This window comes from Colletotrichum jinshuiense, chromosome 13 (genome assembly GCF_051148585.1).
Source record: "Colletotrichum jinshuiense chromosome 13, complete sequence".
In the NCBI taxonomy this organism is placed as follows: Eukaryota; Fungi; Ascomycota; class Sordariomycetes; order Glomerellales; family Glomerellaceae; genus Colletotrichum; species Colletotrichum jinshuiense.
Window position 1 is genome coordinate 17,107 of NC_139306.1, and position 23,070 is coordinate 40,176.

General features: G+C 47.7%; 3 protein-coding genes across 3 annotated transcripts; 1 reads left to right on the forward strand and 2 right to left on the reverse strand.

Annotated features, from left to right (window-relative positions):
- Positions 1 to 2,922: 2,922 nt before the first annotated feature.
- Positions 2,923 to 7,806, forward strand: EsH8_XIII_000002 (uncharacterized protein; the record flags this gene model as incomplete). The annotated part of the gene is made up of 3 exons (XM_083273714.1): positions 2,923 to 3,219; positions 3,266 to 5,842; positions 5,920 to 7,806. 3 exons carry the CDS (start codon positions 2,923 to 2,925, stop codon positions 7,804 to 7,806), a joined length of 4,761 nt encoding a protein of 1,586 aa, XP_083120477.1.
- A 699-nt stretch (positions 7,807 to 8,505) lies between these two features.
- Positions 8,506 to 10,129, reverse strand: EsH8_XIII_000003 (uncharacterized protein; the record flags this gene model as incomplete). The annotated part of the gene is made up of 8 exons (XM_083273715.1): positions 8,506 to 9,067; positions 9,121 to 9,213; positions 9,282 to 9,285; positions 9,341 to 9,532; positions 9,598 to 9,625; positions 9,686 to 9,871; positions 9,940 to 10,004; positions 10,057 to 10,129. 8 exons carry the CDS (start codon positions 10,127 to 10,129, stop codon positions 8,506 to 8,508), a joined length of 1,203 nt encoding a protein of 400 aa, XP_083120478.1.
- A 3,750-nt stretch (positions 10,130 to 13,879) lies between these two features.
- On the reverse strand, positions 13,880 to 15,789 carry EsH8_XIII_000004 (general substrate transporter; the record flags this gene model as incomplete). The annotated part of the gene is made up of 4 exons (XM_083273716.1): positions 13,880 to 14,517; positions 14,642 to 15,040; positions 15,106 to 15,513; positions 15,579 to 15,789. The coding sequence occupies 4 exons, from the start codon at positions 15,787 to 15,789 to the stop codon at positions 13,880 to 13,882; spliced, it is 1,656 nt and encodes a 551-aa protein (XP_083120479.1).
- Between the last annotated feature and the right edge of the window lie 7,281 nt (positions 15,790 to 23,070).

Sequence of the window (23,070 nt, forward strand, 5' to 3'; positions counted from 1 at the left end):
CTCAACAGTGGTCGTATGTGCTGTAAGTCGTTATGGCGTAGCTGGGGTCGTAGCCGTATGATGATCAGTTATACGTCGATGGGGGTCAGTAGTAGTTCACTTAATGTAGGATAGAGAGAGTCATTTAGGGATGAATCACAAAGTTGATTGCTGAAGAGCTATAGGAGTCTTTTCTTAGGCGTGCCTAAGTCCAGTCTATATACAAGTCCTGTGTAGCTAATCATGAAGCCTAGCTTACATCTGATTACCAGCAATCCAGGCGTCCTATGGAGTGATCACCCAAAGTGGGGCGCGTGAGCGCTTACTCCGTGATCATTCGTGCTTACGTATAATCAGTTGCTTACTTCCTTATCTCCACGTGACCTTACATTATAGTTCTTCTGTTCCTAGAGGAGTCACCCTGGTTCCTGTGTCTACGGCTTATAACTCGTTTGTAACAGCCCGACGCCCTGTGGGGCGTCCCTTGGTCCTGTTACGTCTAACGGGTTGTAACACCCCCCTACTGTTGTATAACTGATCACTATACGCCTACAGACCCCCGCTACGCTATAACGACTTACAGCACGCACGACCACTATTAAGTATCTACCGCAACGCCCTGTTAGTAGAAAACACCACTGTTGGATACCGGACTGTAACATATAAGTTTTTACTGGATTTCTACCTAAGTAACCTCATTATATTCTACCCCTATTTTCATTATATTCTACCCTCTACTATATTTCTTATATATACCACCTACACCTAATTCTCATTATATTCTATCTAGAATATACAACTAATTGTAGATAAGGTCGATATTAATGCGTCCTTCTGCTCGGCTTCTTACTAGATGCAGGAAAGCCTCTAACCTATCTGCATGCTGACCAAGAAGAAGTACGTCGACATCTTTAGATCGGTAATCATGGTAGTAGATGTAAAGGCCTTTGCAGATTGTTATTCCGAGAGATATAAGCCTAGAGACGCCGCTTGATATTAAAAACGGGTCTATAATAGAGGCTAAACAACTTGTTTTGCGAGAAATTATAGGGTGTTCAAGTAGAAGAAGGAAGAATGTGATAATATACGAAATTATCGAGAGCGTGTCGGTGTGTCTGTAAGATCGAATAATTTTACGCAAGATTTCAAGTACGCTTTGATCGCATTATCTGCCTCGACAATATAGTGAATAGTAACGTAGAACTATTTAGAAAGTGTTGGGATCACAGGTTATCTGTTGTATACAACAGGACTGCCCGTATGGGCTAGAGCTCGCTGAATATCAATATGGTATATTCAGAAGCTGTAAATCGGTATGTAGAAGAGAAAGTAGAAGGGTGGCAGCGGCAGCAGCGGAAGTGTAGATACAGCTGTTGGCAGCCCGGATACGTAATCTCCGGGCTCCGCTGCTGCTGACCGCGTGCCCGTATTCTGGTCACGTAATCCAACAGAAAGATGTAGGGGAAGTTTTAGGTAGGCTGTCGACACAATTATATATGCAGGTGAGCTTAATATTTTGCCTTGCCTTAATATGCAGGCCGGTCTATAGTTAGTGCGGTCCGCGATCGCTCCTGCGAAACGATTAGGTACATGCCGGCAGAGTACCTAGTTAGAGCCGGTAGATGGGACTTCGCGGGGCCGGCGTTACAGCAGAGCTCGTCGCCGAGCCGCCTTGCCGATTACGAGGTATTTAACATCCAATCGGCCCCATCTTGAATGCTAGTACTAATTCTGCAACCCCCACTAGCTATGCTTTGAATCTCTATAACCTTTTGCGGTAGAGATTGTGTTCTAGTAGAGGTTGTACTATGTTGGGTCGACAAGCACCGCCTAAAGGTCGCGCGATCGAGGTAGGTGACTGAAGCGAACAAATCAAGTTCGTTACCTGCGCAGCAACAGATAATATGCGAGCCGGGGTACTTAATGAGCGGGGAAAAGTGAATTAGGAAATCTATTATCGGGAAAGGCTCTCAGTCAGTACTTAGAGACTTGTATTGTCAATATTTAGCCCCAGCGAATGAATATTGAGCGGCTATTTGCTAAGCACAAATGGCTGCTAACGCGCTGATCTTTGCCCCTTTTGTCACAGTACAGCCGCCTGCAATGTTACGCGCTTAAATGTTTCTCTACTATATCGGTAGATATTAATAGAATAACCTATTGCTTTACAGCCACGATACAGACACAACCTCTGGTACCGCTACACAGCAGCCTGACTAAGAATTCTCACCTGCAAGTTCGTCGCCCGAAGAGTTGCTTTAAGGTCTAATGTATATACAGACCAGCGACGGAAAAGCCTAGTCTATCTGTGTCTAACCACATCGCTGTATCCAACTTATCTGTTACAAATCTACCTTAATGATGCGATGCAATCAGATACGTCGCAAAAAAATTAATTTGTTGCAAGCCTTGGGCTGCAAGGCCAGCTTCTACCTGCCTCAGCCTTATGACTAGGTTCTGGCCGCATGTCAGACAATGCTGGCTGCAGACGGATTCTCATCCAATAAACGCGTTGAATCGCATTTAGATTTTTGCACTTTGCTGTTCCGACCATGGTTATCGAGGCCGTTTCAGCCCCAGATGTGGTGGGCACGAGATTATCTCAAGAGTTCGCGGATGTAGCCAATAAAGCCTACTTGGCAAATGCTCGCTGAGCCAATAGTACTGACCATATACACGCTTCGCCGCTAAGCTGCAGCGCTTCTAAGAATGGAAATTGGGGGACTGCCGCTGAGGCTGGCGGAGTGGATGTCACAGCCTTGCCGGTCCCAAGGCTATTAAAGCTGTGCATACATCCCCTCGTCGGCCGACTGCTTTTTTCTCCTCGTTCATCTGCTCTTCCTTCCTCGTTCACCAGCTCTTCAACGCACCCTAACCGTTCTTCTCCTCGAAAAACCGAATCTTCGTACGTGTCGCACTCCCCTCCAACAGATCGCGACGATCATGCCCTCCAAGACTGTCCCGGATGTCATTCAGCCCATCTCTGACGAAGACGATGAAATTGCAAAAACGTGGAAAAAGGTTCAAGATCGTGTACGCCAGATGGCCGGCGAGAAAGGTGTTAAACTCAAGTACAAGGATGACCTTGACATTGGCGGTGTCCAAAAGTACTTCGCCGATGCCCAACTTCACGCTGCCGAGAAAGAGTCCACCTCCCTCGGCAAGACGAAGGTGGTGTTTGACCATACGCTTTCCTGCATTCAGGCATTGGGCGAGATTGCAGCGGGTGGCGCTGCATTTGTAAGTGAATTCACCTCGTGACGATATTGTACTCACCTCATCCCAGGTGGTTGGCGGACCAGCAAACATATGCTACAATGCCCTGGCTTTTGTCATCAAAGCTTATAAGACCTACAATGGCATACTCGAGAGCTTGGCCGACCTGCTGGGAAGATGCCTCGATTTCTTCGATAGGTTCATCAATTACACGAAAACGGCCATGAGCGCGAACCTGAAGCACATTGCATGCGAACAATTGAAACTGTTCATCGAAGTCTGCGATCATACCCTAAAGTTACGCCACAATAAGATCTCCAGAATTCTTGAGACGGCCAAAATCGTCTTTCTTAGCGATGATGGTGTGAAGGAACTTTTGGAGAAGATGAAAATATTAAACGAGAAGGAGTTCGGCCTAGTCATTTCACAGACATTACTCGTTGTCCACAATGTTGAAATAGGGGTCAGCAATGTGCAAAAAGGAGTGGATGGCTTGGCGACGGACGTTGGCCTTTTTTTGGAACAGCAAAATGAGGATAGGTCAGAGCAGAAGACGGAAAAAGACACGAAGAAGTGGAAAGCGACCTTGCTCCGTACGCTGGGGTGGCCGGAGTCTGACCTGGCTGACAGCGTGGATGGCAAAGTACCTAAGCGTGTTTGGGAGACACGTTGGAGACATTACATGGAACAGGTAGTGGAAAGGACTGGCGAATGGATTGAGAGGAATTCAAACTTCAGGGAATGGGCCTACGGCACGAGCCATGATCTGCCCGTCCTCGGCATCGAGGGCACTGATGGCTCTGGCAAGACGCACCTGGCGGCCAAGATTATCAAGGACTTACAACAGCCGCCCGGAGCGAGCACACGGTCTGCGGTGGCATACTACTTTATGGAAACGGACTCAAAGGCCAAATCGGCGTCCAAGAACGAGGTCGCTGCCGCCGTCAGACGCAGCCTCATATGGCAATACGCCGATGCCTATCCGCCTTTCCTGAAGCTGGCTGCTAGTATATGCGACAAAGAAAGAGCTATAGGTGCGCCGCGCGAAATGTGGAAAAGCTTCCTGTGCAATGAGGAACGTTACTGCATGGACATGACCTTTTTTATCATCATTGATGGCCTTTCGGAGGACGCGCACGTCACGTTCCTACGGCCGTTGTTGATGCTGCTGAAGGATAATCCCCAGGTCTGCAAAAGAACCCGCATACTGATAACAGGCAGTTCAAACTACTTCAAACTCTTGGGAAATGCAATCGACATCAGCTTAAAGATTATTAAGCTGGGAGACAAAAACCTATCAGACATTGAGCGTTTTATTGAGCGTCGTATGGATGACATAGATATGCTTCAAGATCGCTCACAGAGCGACATGACACAAGTTAGTGTGGAAAACAGCATCACTCAGATGAGGCGCAAGATCAAAGACAAGCTCAAGAATTTGGATGGAGGCAACTACCGCAAGATTGACCTTGTTTTGGCCGAAATTGCCCGAGAAGACGATGAAGCAGGGATCAACAGCTGTCTCAAGCGAGCGGGCAATGCAGCTGCGGATCAGATTGGCACAATAATCCAAACGCTCAACGAAAACAGCACACCTAGCGATATTTCCGATATCAACGAGATGGTTCTGTGGATCATCAATGGAACAACCTGGCTGAAGCCGCTCCAAATGGATGCGGCACTGTTGCTGAAAGCTTCCATTTCAACGACACCAGCTTCAGGCAATAGTCCCCAGCCTCCATATACGCACACGGCTATTTTCAAATCCCTGGAGTCCAAGATGAGAGACGGGCGATACTCGCTCTTTGAACTAGTTGAAGGCTTTAATGGGGTGGAGGTCAAATTCAAGGACAACACAAGCATCGATGATGCCAAAAAACGCATTCCACACAAAAGGCGAAACACCGGCGACGATGACGGCCACCGAGACTCAGTGACTATCCGGCCGTCTGAGGTGAGAATGGTGAAGCACTACCTGAAAACAGTTTGTCCTGACGATATTTACGGCAAATTTGGATTCACAGAATTCTTCGAGCAAAAGCTCGTTCGCAAGAATTTTATCTGCAGGGATCCGAATAATGCTGAGCTCACCCTTGCGTTGCGCTGTCTTACGTGTCTCGTTGAGAAGCGGACTAGAACGACCGAGGCGCTTCACAGCTACGCTGCGGATTCCTTGTACAATCACTTGTATTCGGCAGAGTACGAGTATGACTCTCAATTTGAGGCTAAGAAAGACGGTTGTCTCTCGCTGGCAGACCGAAACCTACGGGCCCAGATAGGGACTCTACTAGTCAGGCTCTTCTCGGAAGATTATGCCGTCGACTCGCTATTCGGAATTGGTTGTCCTTCCGATGACAAGGAGGGGCAGAGCGCCCTATCCCATGGATTAATACCCACAAGCTGGTATAACTGGGTTACAAATAAGGAGGGACTAGACCTCCTGACAAGGTACTTCAAAGACCGAGCGATCCTAGAAAACATTAGAGACAAGGATTTGGTGAAAACGTTCAACGCTGCTGACGGCAACAAATCCCTATCTTTATTGAAGTCGGCTTCCAAGACAGCAGTGAAGCATCTCCTCCGGGAGGATGCCACGAGCCGGGAAGTGGAAAATGCATTTCTTTTCCTTCTTGCTGTCCAGGCTAAGGTGAGCCAGTACATATCTCTTGGGACCCCCTTTGTTGCCTTAAACAAGAAGCATCAGAGCTGATAACTTCATGATAGTCGCAAAACAAGGACATAGCCAGCCATGAAGGCCAGAGCATGTATCTTTGGAATCCCACTGTGGAGCATGTGAACGCCGTTGAGTCCTGGTCATTGAACCTGGCTTCAGTCAAAGAGCCCACGTCAGCCTGGGAAGCCCACATAGCTAGTGTGCTCCATCGATACAGCTTCGGCAAAAACAAACACATCACCAAGAAAGACGCCGAAACCCGCGCGAGGAAGGCACTCAGTATGGACCCGTCGAACTGGCAATCATCATATACTCTTGCTCGAGTTGTCGAGTCGGATGCCGAGGCCGCCACTCTTCTTGTTGGCATCATCAGTCGCCTTTCCGAGGACAAGCCAATTCTGGCCGAGATATTTCTCGAGCTGGGCGACAAATACTGGAACATGGCCGGTTTGCCAGAGCAAGCGAAAGCTATTAATGCGTATTCTACGAGTGTCGGCAAGGACAAGAGTCACTACAGACGATACTTGAACATAATACAGCACTACGCAGAGAGAGGATTATGGGGCGAAATTGCATCACTGATAGATCTTCTGCTCAAGGACCCTCCAAAAGGCCACGCAACGGCAATTGGAAAAATGGTAGCCGTTAATTATGCCACGTTCAGCAACAGCCTCCGACAAACTGCTAAGGCATTAGACCGGTGGGACCTTGTGAGAAGCGTCTACGACAAAGGATTGAAAGAGACAGCCGCCTACTGGCCACTCTGCTGGATTCGATACTATTATGGAAATGTTCTTACTAGTGACACGAAGCATCAGGATGATGGGCTCAAGGTGTGGGAGGACATCTTGAAGCAAGAGGCACCGAACAATCTCGGAAGAGCCAGGCGCTACATCCTTGACTTGATGGCAGCGAAGCTTATGCCCATCTACATGAAGCGGGCGCTGGCGACGAAAAATACGGAGTTCAAGCATCTCGATGCCACCTCTGCCCCGCCGGCTGTCCCTGATTCCACGACCGCCGAAAAGATCAACTTCTTGTACGAAACTTGCCAAAGTTCTGTTGGATCGAGTAACGTGCTGTACTTTTCACGTTATTTCTTTCTCCTCGGTGATCTACAACGTGCCAAGGCGTCGGCTAAAGAGTCTGTGGTGCAATCCCTCGAGATGATGTCCAACGACGACCCGAGCGACGATCATGACTGTTTCTGGCAGCTGCAGACGGTCTTTTCCACCTTTGGAGATATCGACAATGCCAAAGCAGCGTGGAACATGATGGCAGTAGCAAGGAAGGCAGAACATGACGACTATCTGGAGACCAAGCGTCAATGGGAAGCGAAGATGGCAAGAAGGGAGATTCATATCAACATGAAAGGCAGCAGCAGCAGCCAGCCCGACGTGGCCCAAAAAGCATCGGAAGATGAAGGCCATGGAAAGGCGGAGACTGAAGCTGTCGCTGAACGGAGCCGAGACGACGAAGTGGCCAGTGATGCTGTCGGTGCCGTTGTTATCAACGAAAGTACAAACACATCTGCTGCAGTCGCAGCTATTGAGCTGTATACGATTGAGGGTGAAGACCAACACGAAATGCCACAGGAGCCCCAAGAGCCCAATGGGAAAATCGGTGTTTACTGTGACGGCTGTGGCCATGAATGGGTTTATCCCAGCGCTATCTGGACCTGCATGGACGATTGTGGTCAGGTTCAATTCGACGAAGAATGCTACAAGAAACTGAAGGCGGGCACCCTGGAGAATAACGTGTGTGATAAAGACCACAAATTCTTTTACATTCCGGAGCAGACTGTAGAGGAGGTCACCAACGTCGAAAAGGGCCACGTGATTGTTAGGGGAGAAAAGCTAAGCTTGGAAGACTGGAAGCGAAAGATCACGGCAGTGTATATTAACTACGAGAAACAGTTGGCAGTGACGGCGGCCTAGCTTGGATAGTGATTGAAGTTCGACTTTATTTTTACTAGCAACAAGTGCAAACGGAGGCATATTCTATGGCGGTAGTTTAGTATTATAATGGATCATGTAAGATATACCTACTATAGAATTATGCAGGTTAGCGTGTTACTTGCTCTCCACACAGGACAGAAAAGATTACTGCTTAGTAAAGCCCTTGACGTGAAAATAGGAGGATAAGGCTGATTAGAAGGATCACATTGGCGATACCCACACACCAACCCTGATCAGGCCTACCACGGAATCCACGATGCCGACAGTCCGATAGCCAGTGCGGCATAGCCCTGATCAGGCCAGCAGCAGGGTAGAGATTCATAGTTTTCCCCTTCTATTCCTCATCTAAGGATACTCGTAGTAGTCGCCATAGCTAGTTGCAAATACACTCGCCTTAGACCATTACACCTTCCTACCTATATTCATAGAGCTTGACGAGCTGTATAAATAAATTCAATGTTATAAAGACCAAGGATAAAGTAGTAGACTCGAGTCCTTGTGCTTTATGCGTATTAACTCGGTTGGCCTCAGGAGATTGTATGTAACTGCTGAACTTGTTCTGTTCTGATTTCACAGTATTACTCCGTCAGTCTCCCCATCACAATCATAATCCACGACGCCACATGAGCCACGGTCTACCCACGGCCAGTGAATTTCATGCCTCCGCATTTCTCTCTCTTAAATTTTGGTCGCCGTAGCCTTCGCAGACTTTGTGCTTTTGGTCGTCCCCCCAACAGTAAGCCCGGCAGCACTGCACGGAAAGTCCAACTTGTCAACGCTCGCAATATTCTGACAGATGTACTCCGAGCTTCCCTTTGTTCCAACAAGCTTCGTCCCAGTGGCGGTAATGTCATCGCAGATATCACTGCAGACCATGGTGACGACCTCGCTTGCCTTCCCGCCAGTACCTGTGATGTCGATGTAGTGGATATCGCTGATCCTGACGCCCGAGGGGTACTGGGCGCAAGTAGCGGCGCTGGTCTGGTAGCACTGGTCAATGACGATGGGGAGGTCAACGTTCTGCATGGTAAAGTCCTCAAAGGTGATGTTCTGCACGAGGCCTGTGCCGCCGCCCTTGGCGGAGGTCGCAGAGGCGCTGCCGCCCCACGCCTTGATGCGGGCGCCGTTGGAGGCGTTGACCATTGTGATGTTCTTAGCGTGGATGTTCTTTACAATGTCGACTTGGCCTGCATACTGGCCCAGGGAGCCAACCGAGATTCCATGGGAGCCTTGACAGTAGCTGGGGTTTGTTAGTTCCCGGCAGAAATTGGAAGAGGGAAGGAGGATGATTACAGATTCTGGACAAGGATGTCGGTCGAGTTGGGCTTGAAGGAGACGCAGTCGTCGCCGTTTATGATTTTGCAGTCTGTGATTGTGACTTTGGAGCTACGGTATGTGTCCCAGCTGTGATGGTTAGTAACTCTCGTCTGACCAATACGTCCACCAACACTTACCCATCTGCTAGCATGTTAGTTGCAATGCCCTTAAGAGCCGAGGGGTGGGAAAGGCTTACCGGTGTTTTGCGCCTGCTTGCCGTTGGTCTGGACGGAGTTCATGTTGACGTGACTGTAAGTGACGTTGGTACAGCCGTCAACCAGATTATGCCAAAATGGACTCTTGTTCATGTTGATATTTTCGATGAGAACGTTGTTCGCGTTGAGCAAGGTCAACATAATGGGGCCGGTCTTTCCGACAGAGTACCAGGCTATGTTACTTGATCAGCAAATGCTTGTCGATTCTGGAGAATAATAGAATACTTGCCGTCGCCACCTCCGTTGTAGGTACCGCCACCAAAGATCTGAACAAGGGTGGGTGTCAGAACGCTGCTACATTTATTTTTGAAAACACAAAGACCTACGTGGATGTTGGTTCCACCAATGGCCCAGGCAGTGTAGGCATCTTGATAGGTTAGTTGTATGGAGTTCTTCTGCCAGTAGCTGAGATCGGTGCTGAGGCTGATGGTCCCAGAAAGTTGGATGGCGATGTTGGAGAGAGATTCTGTCTGGAGCACGGAGCCAATGGTATAGGTCTTGTCGAGCACGACCTGGAAGGAATTCCCCAGGTTAGTGACAACATATCCAGTCAATATGAGATATTTTGGATGCCGCGCACCGTTCCTCCATTGTTGCACTGCTTCAGGGCAGCAAGGATGGCAGGTGAGTCGTCAGAAGTTCCGCCTGCAATCCATCAGCTCATGGCCAGCACGATAGCTTTGCGAGACATGCTTACCAGCAACTTGGCATGTGAGAGCTGCAGCCGAGCCAACGGCGTAAAGTAGGGCAATGCGGGCCTGAGAAACCATAGTGAAGAGCTAAAACGATATTCTCGACTGATATATCGACCCGGTGCGTAATTTGCAAGCATGCCAAGCTTCTACTCTAGATGCCAAGACACGTCAACTTTATATGCAACCCCAGATCGCCCATCCCCTCCCCCCATATCCACAAACACCACCAGCTCGTCTCATGACAATTAGTTTCCCCGGAGCAACTCTGTGACCTTACGTTTTTTTCCCCGTCTGATCAACAGCTGTCAGATTGATTTGCCCCTATTAAGGTACTGAGGAGAGATGAGCGCTCAAACTTAAATTCCCTCCCGGTGTCATATTGAGAACATCGTGGCGGGGGGCTCTGGGGTTGAATGGTGGGAAATTGATGGGGTACTTGGGACCTTGCACCTGATATTTATTCCGCCAAGGAAATTGGCTTGCTTCCATTTGGGATAGATTACCTGCTTCCGAGATAACCGACATCAGGCCGGCGGCCCGTGTTGTGAGCTAGTACGTTTCCGGGCTACGCGACGTCGTCGCATCACAGTTGCCGAGTTCCGGACGAACTCAACAGCCAGGGAAGCGAAGACTAAGATACAAAGTTTATCATTTATGCCAAGGTCAAAAAAAGGTGATTCTCGTGTCAGTCTTGGACTTTTTGAGCGATTCGGTGGGGCAGGGCGTGGGCACATTGTCACTGCCTGCACGCGCATGATTGTTGGGCCGTCGTCTATGAAAAAGGTCCAGCTAAGTGTTTAAGTAATATAACGAATGAAAAGCGGGTTATCTGGACTGTTAGAGACTATTCTTTTAGCCTAATTTAGGATTTGCTCGAAGATAATATTATGAAGAAGCACAGGGAGCTAGGAATAGGCTAGCTAGTTATAGAGAGACAGCTATTGTATAAGCATGGGGCATAGTAGCACCACCCTACTCTACAGCCTGCATACATTCAGGCTAGGGAGAGAGAATAGAAGAAAAACGGTAGATTAGGCAGGCAGGCAGGTAAAAAAGGAGGATGAGGAAGAAGAAAAGAAGGCATTAGTATTACAACCTATTATAAACATAACCTAACTATGGCAGGACCTACAGTGACCTACTAGGTAAGTAGGAATATTAGACTAAGGCTAGGGTAGATTAACTATCTAAAGGCTTATTTTCCACAGCAAATTTGGTACTTTTATATAGTTAATAGTTTAAGAATAGAGTTGAGAGTGAGAGTGGGTTGCTTTAAACCTAATTTAACACTTTAACATTAGAGCTGCAGCCTTTAATACTCTCTCACAGAGCCAGGAAACTTTTCCATTTGATAACAACAAGCCCACAGTTTTCCTTGAGCCGCTGTTCAAGCTTCCTTGCATTTAAACCCAATCTCCATGCCGTTATAGTATACCTCTTTCCCTAAGCTATCCCTCCTACGCCTCGACGCTTCCTTCATCACTAGCCACCTGTCACGAGCAGGTCAAGGCAACCAACTGCGCTACAAAGCAAAAGCTTCAGTAATGATGCACCTGCATCATTATCTCTTGTTCTACACTATATAGCTATACCGGCCAGCACACCAACTGGTTGGGTTGTAACACCATGTCTCCCCTCCAAGAGGTATATCCCTATGTTGAGGACCAATCGGGCATATCGCGGGTATAAGTAGGGAAACTCCAGGCTAGTGAGCACCCAACTACAGTACAGCCTGCCTACAGTCGGCATTGCTTCAATTGGCGGAGTGCAACCAATCTACCATGCAATGTACAGGAATCAAACCTGCAACCTCTACGTGGGGTAAGTGCATCATTGTGTCCCGAGCAGGTCAAGGCAACCAGCTGCACCACAAAGTAAAAGCTTCGGTAATGATGCACCTGCATCATTATCCCTTGTTCTACACTATATAGCTACACCGGCCAGCACACCAACTGATTGGGTCGTAACAGGTGGCTATTCTGCTACTCTTTTAAAATAAAGAGACTAAAGGCTTCTATACACTATACAGGCAGTTCTGATGCTATCTAGGCATCTTCGACTTGAGGTCTCAGATGAAGTCGTCCCTTATTGTAAGGGGGGTCGGCTGGGGGATGCCTGCTGCTAAATTGGCGTCTAGCTTGTTATAAATTAGGGTTGTAAAGCAGCTTTCTAACTCCTCTACAGCTTTTGTAAAGCGGACAATTCGGTTGGCAAACTGATTGATATCCTAATGCTAAACTATATCTCTTAGCGTAAAGAACTCACGCCTAGGTCGTTGCTTAGCTACTTCACGTGGTGTTCTGAAGCGTCTCTTAAGCCTTGCAATCTATCTATCTGTTCCCAGCAGGGGGTCTCCAAGCTCCTTGTGCTCCTCAGGTGTAAGGGCGCCGCTGAACCAATCTTGTGCTCCCTTAAGAAGGCATTTGTGTAGGTTGCCCGCCGCTGTGACCAGCAAGAGAAGGCCAGCCCACGCCCAAAGACGACGTCTCAGACCCACAACGGATACGTACGAAGCTATCAACCATACCTAGTTATGTTTTCGGCGACCGCAGCGGGCACACGAAATCCGAAGACCTAATCGGCAGGTTTCGGAGCCTCATCCAACAGAGAAGTATTAAGTGTACGCTCTGTGTATTTTACGACCGGGGACCCATTGTGAACACGTACAAACTGAAAAGATGTCAGCATCGGGCGAAGTCGTACAAAATCAAAAGCTGGCTAGACATGTTCCAGTCTTACCACGATGGTGGCACGGGCGCGCGGTGCTACAAGTGCCGGTTCCCAATGGCGCTATGTTGACGGACAGTCTACAGGGAAGAGATGGATGGATGAGAAGTACGGCAACGAGGTAGAGGCGCTGGTGAGGAAGGGCATCTTGTATAAGGAGACGTAGTGCGAGTGGGTTAAAGTCGTGCAGCGCTTCGTGACGGCGTATATAATAATCGGAGATATCTAAGCCGGTGTTGGGGTGAGCACGTTAGGGGTAACGGTCCTAGAAGAGATGGGATGGTTAGATTAGACAGGACTAGAGTTAAATAGGCTAGAGCATATACGAGAGTGGCTAGAGGAAGCAGACGAAGTAGACGGACTCCGTTGCCTGCAACTATTACGTTTGTTCTAGCTCCTAGCATACTGTTAAGGTAGTAAAGCGGGGCGCTTAACTATAATACATCAGGCCTAATATCTGAAGTTACGTTGTCACTTGGAGGGGTTTAGCATTCTGCTGCGTTCGTTTGCTTCTTTCTGGCTACACTTAATAAGGCTACTATGCTTCTAATACTGAATGTCTTTAACATAATTTCTCGAGGCCTTCTTGGGTACTTGATGCGCACCGCCAATTTCAAAGCCTAACATGACGTCCAGGATGGCTTTAAGAACACATCTAGATATATCACGTGCTCGGCAGAGTAGGAAAAGGGATCCAGCGCGCAAACCGCGTCGCGGTCTCCTTTGACGCGAATTTTAATTCAATTACATGGTTTGTGACGCTGCATTTCTGGCACTGGCACGAGGCGTCAGCAGGGTTGGTTGCCAAGTGGCAAAAAAAAAAGTAAAAAACCAGGGGGTAGAATCCGACAAGGGGTAGAATCCGCAGATTGAATATGGAATAGGGTGCGCTTGTATATATAAGACCTAGATGTAACACCTTTTAGAATGTAGGGTGATGCGAGTCGGTATAGCTGAGTCAGATTTGCTGCACCTCACCACAATGGTTGCAACAGCAGTAAAGTCGCTATAAAAACCATAGGTGCCTTCTAGATTCCAAGAAATATACGAGTTTGCTGGGGATACGGTAGTTGAATTCGAAGAAATACGTATACTCCATCAGGCATCGCCCTTCACCGCGACGCCCAAGCCGTCGTTAATGATAACCTGAGTCTTTTTCAAGCTCCTCTTCACCGGCTTTGGATCGTTGAAGATCTCTTCAAGCTCTTCCAGCGTGCGCTCCTTTGTCTCCACACAATACATGTACATCAGGCCGAGGTGAACAAAATGTAGAACTAAAAAGATGGTGTAGGTTTTCCAGCCAATGTGCTTGAGAGCTACAGAAGTTCCGTATGTGTTGATAAAGCTGGCGACACCAGAGATAAAGCCCTTGGCGCCCATTCCCTTAGCGCGGATCACATTGTTGAGAATTTCGGCTGGATACAATGCTTGCAGTGGAGTCCAACAGAAGGACCAGAAGATACCGTATGTGAATATCATGGCGATAAACGCATATGATTGCGCTATAGGTATAGTGCCTTCAGTTTTGTCGAGTTGCTCTGCCCTCGCGGCAAGCACGTTTATCGGAATGTACACCAACCCGGTGAGTAAAGTACCCCATAAGAACAGAGGACGGCGGCCGACCTTATCGACAAAGAAGGAACCAAAGATGCCGGCAATGAATGATGTGACAGTATTCAGTCCGTTGATAAGCAGCTGACGGCTGGAGTCTGTAATACCGACGCCCTTCACCATGACTATTATAAGTTAGTTATAGTTATTGCAAAACATATTTAGAAATATAGAAAATCCAGACTTAATCAACGAAAAGCTTTACAAGGGAAACTCGAAGAGGAAGAAAGGTACAAGAAGAAGGCTGACCTGGCAAATAGTACGATATGACGCTGCCGCCAATAAACATGGCCATCACGGACACAAGCATGATAAGCCACATTCGGTACAAATTAGGCCTGTTATCGATGAGCGCTTTGTAATTCCAATGACCGTTCTTCAGCTCAAGCTCAGCCGCCAGAGATTCCTGAATCTCATCAAGCTCGAGCTTAACTAGAACTGAATCAGGATTGTTGTTGCCGTGGTACTTGGTCAAAATCGCAGTCGCCCTTTCTTTCTGGCCCTGGGACCAGAGCCAGCGCGGGCTCTCCGGGAGAAACCAGACAACGGACACGACAATAGTAGCCGGAGTGAGCTGCACGATATAGGGGATACGCCACGCCCAATCATTAGGAATGAAGTTGGTGCCGTAGCAGGCCCATGCAGCGACTAGTGTAAAAGTCAATCACAAAATGCTTTGGAAAATTTCTAGTTGTCCTCGACACGGAACTTACTATTTGCGCCAATGTACCAACCTAGCACATTGTAAAGTCCACCAGCCAGACCTCTCCAAGTCGGGTAGGCCATCTCGACAAGATATACAGGCGCTGAAGTAGCACACATGGGAGTTCCGACACCAACTATGAAGCGGCCGACGAAGAACTGAGGAAGCTGATAACTGCTAGCCTGCAGGACGGAACCTATGATGATTGAGGTGGCACCGGAGAACATGCAGGTACGACGGCCCCATCGATCCATGATGTAACCGCAGGCCAAACTGCCAACGATGTTTCCGACGGTGTATATGGAGAAGACCGCACCATTCAGCTCACCAGTCGTGCCGATCTTAAAGCGGTCCTGGAAAGGATTCATGGCGTTAATGGCACTCATGACGGATCCGTCATAGCCGTTCATAACGCCATCTGCGATTTCAATAATTAGCGGGGTTCTTCATTGGAGAAAGTACAATAGGTTTCGAGGCACACACTCAGAACGCAGAACGCCATCATGGCGTACAGCTTAAACTGGCTCAGCGACTTGTAGTTGGGTTGATCCTTAGCGATAGCATCAGCGAGCGCAACCGACTGGACGTTGGCTTGCTTCCCATGGCGTTTGGTCAGCTTGTCGCCGTGGTCATTTTCGAGGGCGGAGGTCGATGCCTCGATGTGATACTCCGTGGGCGAACTGCACTTGTCCATGATGAGGAAAACTGGGTTATCCCCACAACCTTTCAATGTATGTAATAGGCATGTTTTTTTTAACCGCGTCGTTCTTCCCCGCAATCTTTATATAATGGGGCCTGATAACAAGTTCCAACAGCTGCCAAGGCCCAAGACGGAGACAGGATATACTCCAGAAACGTTACATTCGGGAGAACAAACAAAGCGACTCAGAGCGAGGCCTGGAGTGGGGTAACTCTGGGCGGCATCCCTGCCATATTCAGATCCCCTCGATACACCACATGCGAAATCCGAGAGAATCGGGCTGATTCACACAGAAATACGGGAATTGGCTGTTAGCCAAGATGGGAATATAAAATGCCGCAATTAGCGACTCTTACGCCAAGGCATTGTGTTTGGCCATGCAGAAGTCGACTGGGTTTAACCGAATGCATGTCGTTTCTATTGGCTGCAATAATTTTCCCGGAAGTTGGTTGGGATGAGGGGCATTCACAGATCCTGCGGTAACCAAACAGGATGTAGGCAACGACGCCAACACCTCTCAACCCCGCACTCTGGTCTTTTGTCTTAGATGCCCGCTGCCAACTTCCAATCAGAATGCACCAAGTCCGCTCAAAGTGCTTCTTCCGGTACTAATTGAAGCCCGTTCATTTGAAGTGTCAGCATCAACACGTCTGTGTTATCTGACATTTCTCACGCCTTACATGTAGGAAGCGGCCAACGAATTGCTATAGGTGCCATGCGCTAAGTTACGATCTCAGCAGCCCCTTTGAGTTATTTTCGCGGTTACCTGAGGCTGTTTCTATATACCTCGTCTAATGTCTGGCAAGATCTTGATGATATTATGACGGTATAGAACACGCAAGGCGTGCAAGTTTCTCCGTCCCTAATAGTTTCCCGTGAAGGGATAGAATTATTCTTTCGACGTGAAGATAGCTTGGGGGTCATCCGCAAATAAATATGATACATACATAGGAAATTGAAGGGGTGTTACAGGGTTATTAGGTCTCTTTTTAAAATTTCGGTAACTTCAATTGTCTAGAATCGTAGATTAATGTGAAGGAGTGGATAGGCGAGTCAAAGAAATATATGAACCCTTCTAGACGATGTCGGTCAAGTTCAGGAAGTCTTCCTGGGAAGAGATTAATAGTAGCTATAGCCTGTCCTTAGTTTAAAGGATCAAGGACTAAAGTATAAGATAGCAGGGTTTATAGCCGTCAGACTAGCAATTCAAACTTTGGAAAGACACCGAATTTACTAATATATCTGTTGGATTACTGAGCCAGAATACAGGGAGCTGGCCAGCAGCAGCAGCCGGCCGCGGCAACGGCCGCAGCAGCGGAACTTAGAGATCTAACCTCCAGGCTGCCAATAGTGATATCTTCACTACTGCTGCTGCAACCTACCTACTCTTCTACACACAAGATATACAGAAGAATACAGTACCAGTTTGATCCTTTAATTACATTCGATTACTCCCATACAGGTAACCTGTAATCTAATACTGATCAGTAGTTGACCTTATAATCGCCACTAGATTTGTATTCAGCTTTACTGCTTACACCACGATACTGCAGATCCGCAAGGTTCAACAGAAGAGACAGGCTGTTAATTCCCCCTATCCGTTCTAACCGGTCCAGGCAGAATTAACAGTCTTATGCTAATGAAGCTATTACGAACCTCACCTAGTCTGTTCCGCCTAGGCTGCTTGAAGACCTTATAATACCTTTAAATCTCTAGAAGAAGCAGGTTTTAATTCCAACTAGCTAGTAGAGCGTCTATCATATAGATAAGGAAGCTATTTGCAGCACTTATACGAGCAGAGCTATTACTACCTACTACCTACTTCACCAGCAGCTAGGTGGAAGATCTACTGCTGCCAGCTGTATAGAAGAGCCGCCGTTACCGCTATTAGCCCTATTGAAGTTGGGTTTTCTCAGTATAGCTAGCTAGGCTTCATTATTACTAAAGTTGCGTAATTACTAATCCCTTACTATTGCTAGCGGTATAGGTGAAGTTATTGATAATAATCTTTATTTACTAAGAGATTATAAAGGTAGGTTGTAAAGTAGGTGAAGTAGATAAATAAGGCGGTAAATAGAGGGACTATATAATAGATACTCTACGAGCTAGTTAGAGTTACAGCCTGTTTCTTCTAGAGATTTAAAGGTATTATAAGATCTCTAGGCAGGCTGGTTAGAACAGACTAAATATAACCTATAATGGCTTTATTAGTATAGTACTGTTGGTTCTACCTAGACCAGTTGGAACGGATAGAGGGATCTAACAGCACTGTCTCTTCTACTTAACCTTGCTGATCTACAGTATTATAGTTGTAGCAGTGAAGCTATCTATAAATCGTAGTAGTTGTGAAGTTAACTACTGATCAGTATTGGAATCACAAGGTATCTATTGTATACAACAGGGCTACCTATATAAGCTGGAGCTCGTTGAATATCAGTATGGTATATTCAGAAGCTGTAAATCGGTATATAGAAGAGAAAGTAGAAGGTTGGCAGCAGCAGCAGCGGAAGTGTAGATATAGCTGTTGGCAGCCCTAAGACGTATTCTCCGGGCTCCGCTGCTGCGGCCGCTGCCGCGGCCGGCGGCCGGCAGCCTGACTGCTGACCGCCCGCCAGTATTCTGGTCACGTAATCCAACAGCAGGAATGCACCGCATACTTCAAGAGGACCCTTGCGCGTTCACAAGTTCTGTAGATTGGCCATGTTCCTTTTCTTTCCTCCCGACAATATCTGGCGCCGCTGACAACTCGCCGGGCGAGTGAAGAGTTGCACCTTTCCGCGGCAACGCAGCTACGGCTTTCTGTGATTTCTAAGTTGGCTCACCGGCCAAAAACGCAGACGTTGAGGGTCTACGCCTATGCTCGTGAGGATATAGGCCTGTCGTTACAGCTTGAGGTTTGATATAAATCATGATTAACCTGGGGGAAATTACCTATTGCCAACGAGAGATAAATGCCTTTAAACAGGCCACAACCCAATGACGATCAACGAACTTCAGTCACTAAGGTGTCTCAATAGCCCTCTTCCTTTCATGAATCTAATCAACCTCCTGGGTCGTCTTCTTGACCCAGGACTACTCGTGTGGGCAGTGTGCGAATGGTCTTGATAATGTCGCTTTGTAATCACTGAGTCTGGCTTACTTTGTTGGTTTTCTCTTTGGACACAAGGATATCAGCGTCTTTGGACAATGGCTTATGACTGACAGGGTCAGCCGTCGAGATCCGAAGGAACAACCCACCTTTCCTTTGAGGGATCAATATTGATGGTAGCCTCTCTCCATGACATATAGTGCGACGACGACTTCTTGGAGAGTTTCCATCCTTGTCAGTGGCATCACGGACGAGCAACTGGTAGAGAAATATTTACCTGAGACTCTTTCTCTCCATGAGCCGGTTGATGGCAGCGCCTGAGAAGTACGACGCGCGCAGCTTCAGGTGGGCGTCCTTCTCTACGATCTTGGCCCAGCGCATTCTGCAAGCTTATGTAAGGTACCTAAAGGGTAGCTAGCACCCGACAGTCAGTCTGACAACCGACACCACAGCCACAGCCACAACTAGGTGCGGCTGCAATCTACTGCCACCTTGCCTTGGCGCCATGGCCGCAGCGAATAACAGGCTTCCCAGGACAAAATAAGAAGATTAAAGAAATTGAACTAGGAGGTCGGGTCTCAGTAGTCTATTTCCCAATGCCCCACGGCCTGGGTCGCTGATCTGAGACCAAAGCGCTTTGGCTTGTCGACAACCAGCGGCCTCGCATCGCGACACAAGCTGACCAATCATCTTACATCAATAGCACGCTGTCCGACCCGCACCTTTAGGCCCCCAAAAGCCCGCAGCCAGACTGAAGAACCTTGGCCTCAGCGTACTACATTCAATAGCTGTTGTGATAACTGTGTTTGCTTAGCAGAGACGGTTGCGAGTTGCGCCAAAGTTGCACCACACTTTGCAGCCGAGTCGGTCTTCATGCTGAGCATGGATGACGCGGATACGATCGGCCTATGTTTCCTGCCCCTCCAGCCGCCGCTCCTTCGTATGCCTTTCAGTCTCGACGGCGTGACAGAGGTCGAGATGCAATCTCTCTTGAAGTTGTCAAAGAGTCGATTGAGCCCGTGGGTCTGTGACTTCTCCTTCGTGTAATATGCCCACGCTCGAAGACTTGGCATGGGGTGGTGGTATCCGAAATGCTGATGGTTGCGCCCCTAACACTAGCATTCGGAAGAGTGAGAAGCTTAGTAAGCCAGACTGGATAGGTGCACTGAATCTTCGCATGGTCTGGTGCGTGTGTGTTTAAGCGTCTTATCCTTCAGAATCAAGTACATACGACTATACCCACTGGAAAACTCGGGATCCCGTCCGCTCTCCCATAGATAAGCCAGTGAGGCCGGAGTAGAAGATGGCTCGGCGACGACCAGCGAATACCTGGCGTTGCATGTTTTTTGCTCAGAACTCGCATTGACCTCAACTTGCGTGAGAAATTACAATACATCTACTCACCTACGGCCGATGGCTAGGGGTGAAGGGCGTCTGAGATGGTTGCTTGGGCTTGCGGTCGTGGATGCGCCGCGATTCTGACTGGTCGCTGGTGCGCTTTCACCATGATCGGCTCGTGTTCGGTCCGAGCTCGGCATCCCAGCAGTGGCCGGCACCACGCCCACCGCCATCTTTCGCCCCCGTCTTTCGATCCATGACCTTTCGAACCATGTTTGGTCAGCCGTAAATGTGCGTCGACGGATAAACTCTAGCCATACAAGAGGGCCAATCAGCAGAGGGAAGTGACACGGCATCGAGATACTTGATGTATGTCCGGCACAGTGATATAAACTGGGTCCTTCGGTTCAGCCTAACCAGATTAGTAAAGCCGCGGAACCCGAAATTCGAAGATGTGCAAGGGTGGGCTTGCGCGCAGGCACCTTTACCAGACCGACTCTGAGGTGTCGGCTTTATCAGCAACTGTCTAGGATACTACGCATGGCATGCTCCAGCAAGACTGCAAATGCTACCAATGGGCCTTTGGCGTGTAAGCCTGTCTACTAATTCGGCATCGAAGCCCTATGTTTAGAATCTATCTCAGCTACGAACGTATCATGTCTCCTTGCTCGAGGTTATATACTGCGTAGAAGGCGGCTAAGATGTTTGAAGGATGTTAAGCCCAGGCGATTTGCGTTTATCTAGGCTTGCCCTACTTCCCTGACTTATTGGAAAATATTTATTATTCTGCTGCCCCTACTCACAGTTCTATCTCCTCTACCTATTGCTCATATGTTGACCACTGCCTCATGCTTCCTTGAACCCATCTAAAAATCTAAGTTGCTCTGAAGATCTCGGCCTCACTGTCTCTCGGAACAGGCTTAAATGGTATTTCGTGCCTTGAAATCTTAACACTAGGCTCATGTAACAACTCATACCTCATATTCTTAGAGCGATATGCTACCGAACACCGCCAGTTATTGTTACTACCTGGTCGCGTTGTAGCTATTTAATGTAGAATAGGGGATAATAATGCACCTGCATTATTATTGAAGCTTTTGTTTTGTGCCACAGTTAGTTGCCGTGACCTGCTTGTAACAGTTATGAGAGGACATTCTAATCCTTCGACTGTAATAGGAGCCATGGTGGTGAGGGATTTTTGGGTGGCCTGGTCGTGGGTGACTGACGTTATATGATATGTTGGCCCACTAATCTATCGGTCGTATTCATCATAAACTCGTACGCAATTTACGTAGAGTCAGCTCAGGCCTCTATATTTTTAATGAGTTGGACTTTAACTTTTGAGTTGGACTCATAAAACACAGACTGGCTTCCCGCGGACTCCTGAATTGACACGAACAAGGTCGGCCGGCCGCGGAACCCGCTTAGTCTCGGCACGGGGGGGGCCGAAGCCTCAAGGGGTATCCATCCACTTTACATTAACCCCGGCGCTAGATAGGTATAGCGACCTGTACGGCAAAACTGGACCGACTCCATCATCGCATTCATCAGTCTCTTGCTGAAGATAAAAGTAAAGCTGTCAAATTGTAGGGCAATATCATCTGAACAGTTTAAGCATAAGCATTTTCTCTCTTTTTCAACACTCCTTTAGAATTCTGAGCGAGTCTCACACAGTGTCAACATAATTGGAATACACAAGGCCAACAGTGCCCATACAGCCCATTTGACAGAAATGTTACAAGCACTGCCACGGTGAATAGCATGGGCGCTGCCTACGCGCATCAAGGCGCTAGAGCGCTTCGGGAAATCTAAGCACCGGTGGCTCACCGGATACATACTTTTCTTCGGAATGCTACAGAATTTAGACTTTCGGCAAATATCGCCATGCATCCTGAAGGTGACATACTGGACGCACCGGAAGCACCAGAATAACCTGACGACATCGCGGGATTGACTGAAATGACAATTTGGGAGGTTATGGGAGTGGAAAACCGTAGCGGTAAATGATATCTCGTCATGTACTGGTTAAAATGAGGAGTAAAGGAGGGGATAAATTGCAAAAATGCCGTTTAGCCGCACCTGATACGATATGCCCTCCACTTTAATACCCAAAGTCTTATTAGTTATACATTACTTATAACTACTCATACCGTTCGTTATATTATAGTTTTAAGAAGGCCGTAACACTAATCTTGTATAAGGGGTTTAGTTACTAGATCTGTTAGGTGCATCGGAAGGGCATCTCAGGAGTACTGAGGGGTCTGCATGCAGTAGGAGGGCGGTACAACTCGCCTATGAGAGAAATTATCGACAAGTAAGTAGGCAAAGCGCGAGGGGAGCATGCAACATTGTATGTATCTTAAAATAGTCAATTAAGTGAATTGTCATTCTTTATGCCTATTCTTCTAGCATTTCGACTTTCAGCATTTTCATGCTGTAAGTGGTTAGATATACATAGCATGAAACTACCCATTTCTATAGCTAGATCCGTTCTAGCTAAGCGCTTAGCCTTGCAAGTGACTATACTTAACTATTTCAGCTAACAGGCTAGTGCACTATGCATTCACCTCATTAATTCCAATGTTACTTCCTGGCTAGAAAACTTCAAATAAATTAGCAAAACTTTAAAAAAGAAAGCAGGGGTGTCAGCAGTTCACAGGATGTAGATAGGCTGAACTAGTATAAGTACCTATTGAGATCTCATCTTGCTACCAATCTCTCTCTCATACCAAATCACCTCTCTAGCTGCCTCTAAGATCAGAAGTTATTCAATAAAAGATGCAGCTAGTTCGACTTCTTGTTAGTGCAGCTATGGCTTCTCAAGCCACTGCAGTTGTACTATATTGCTA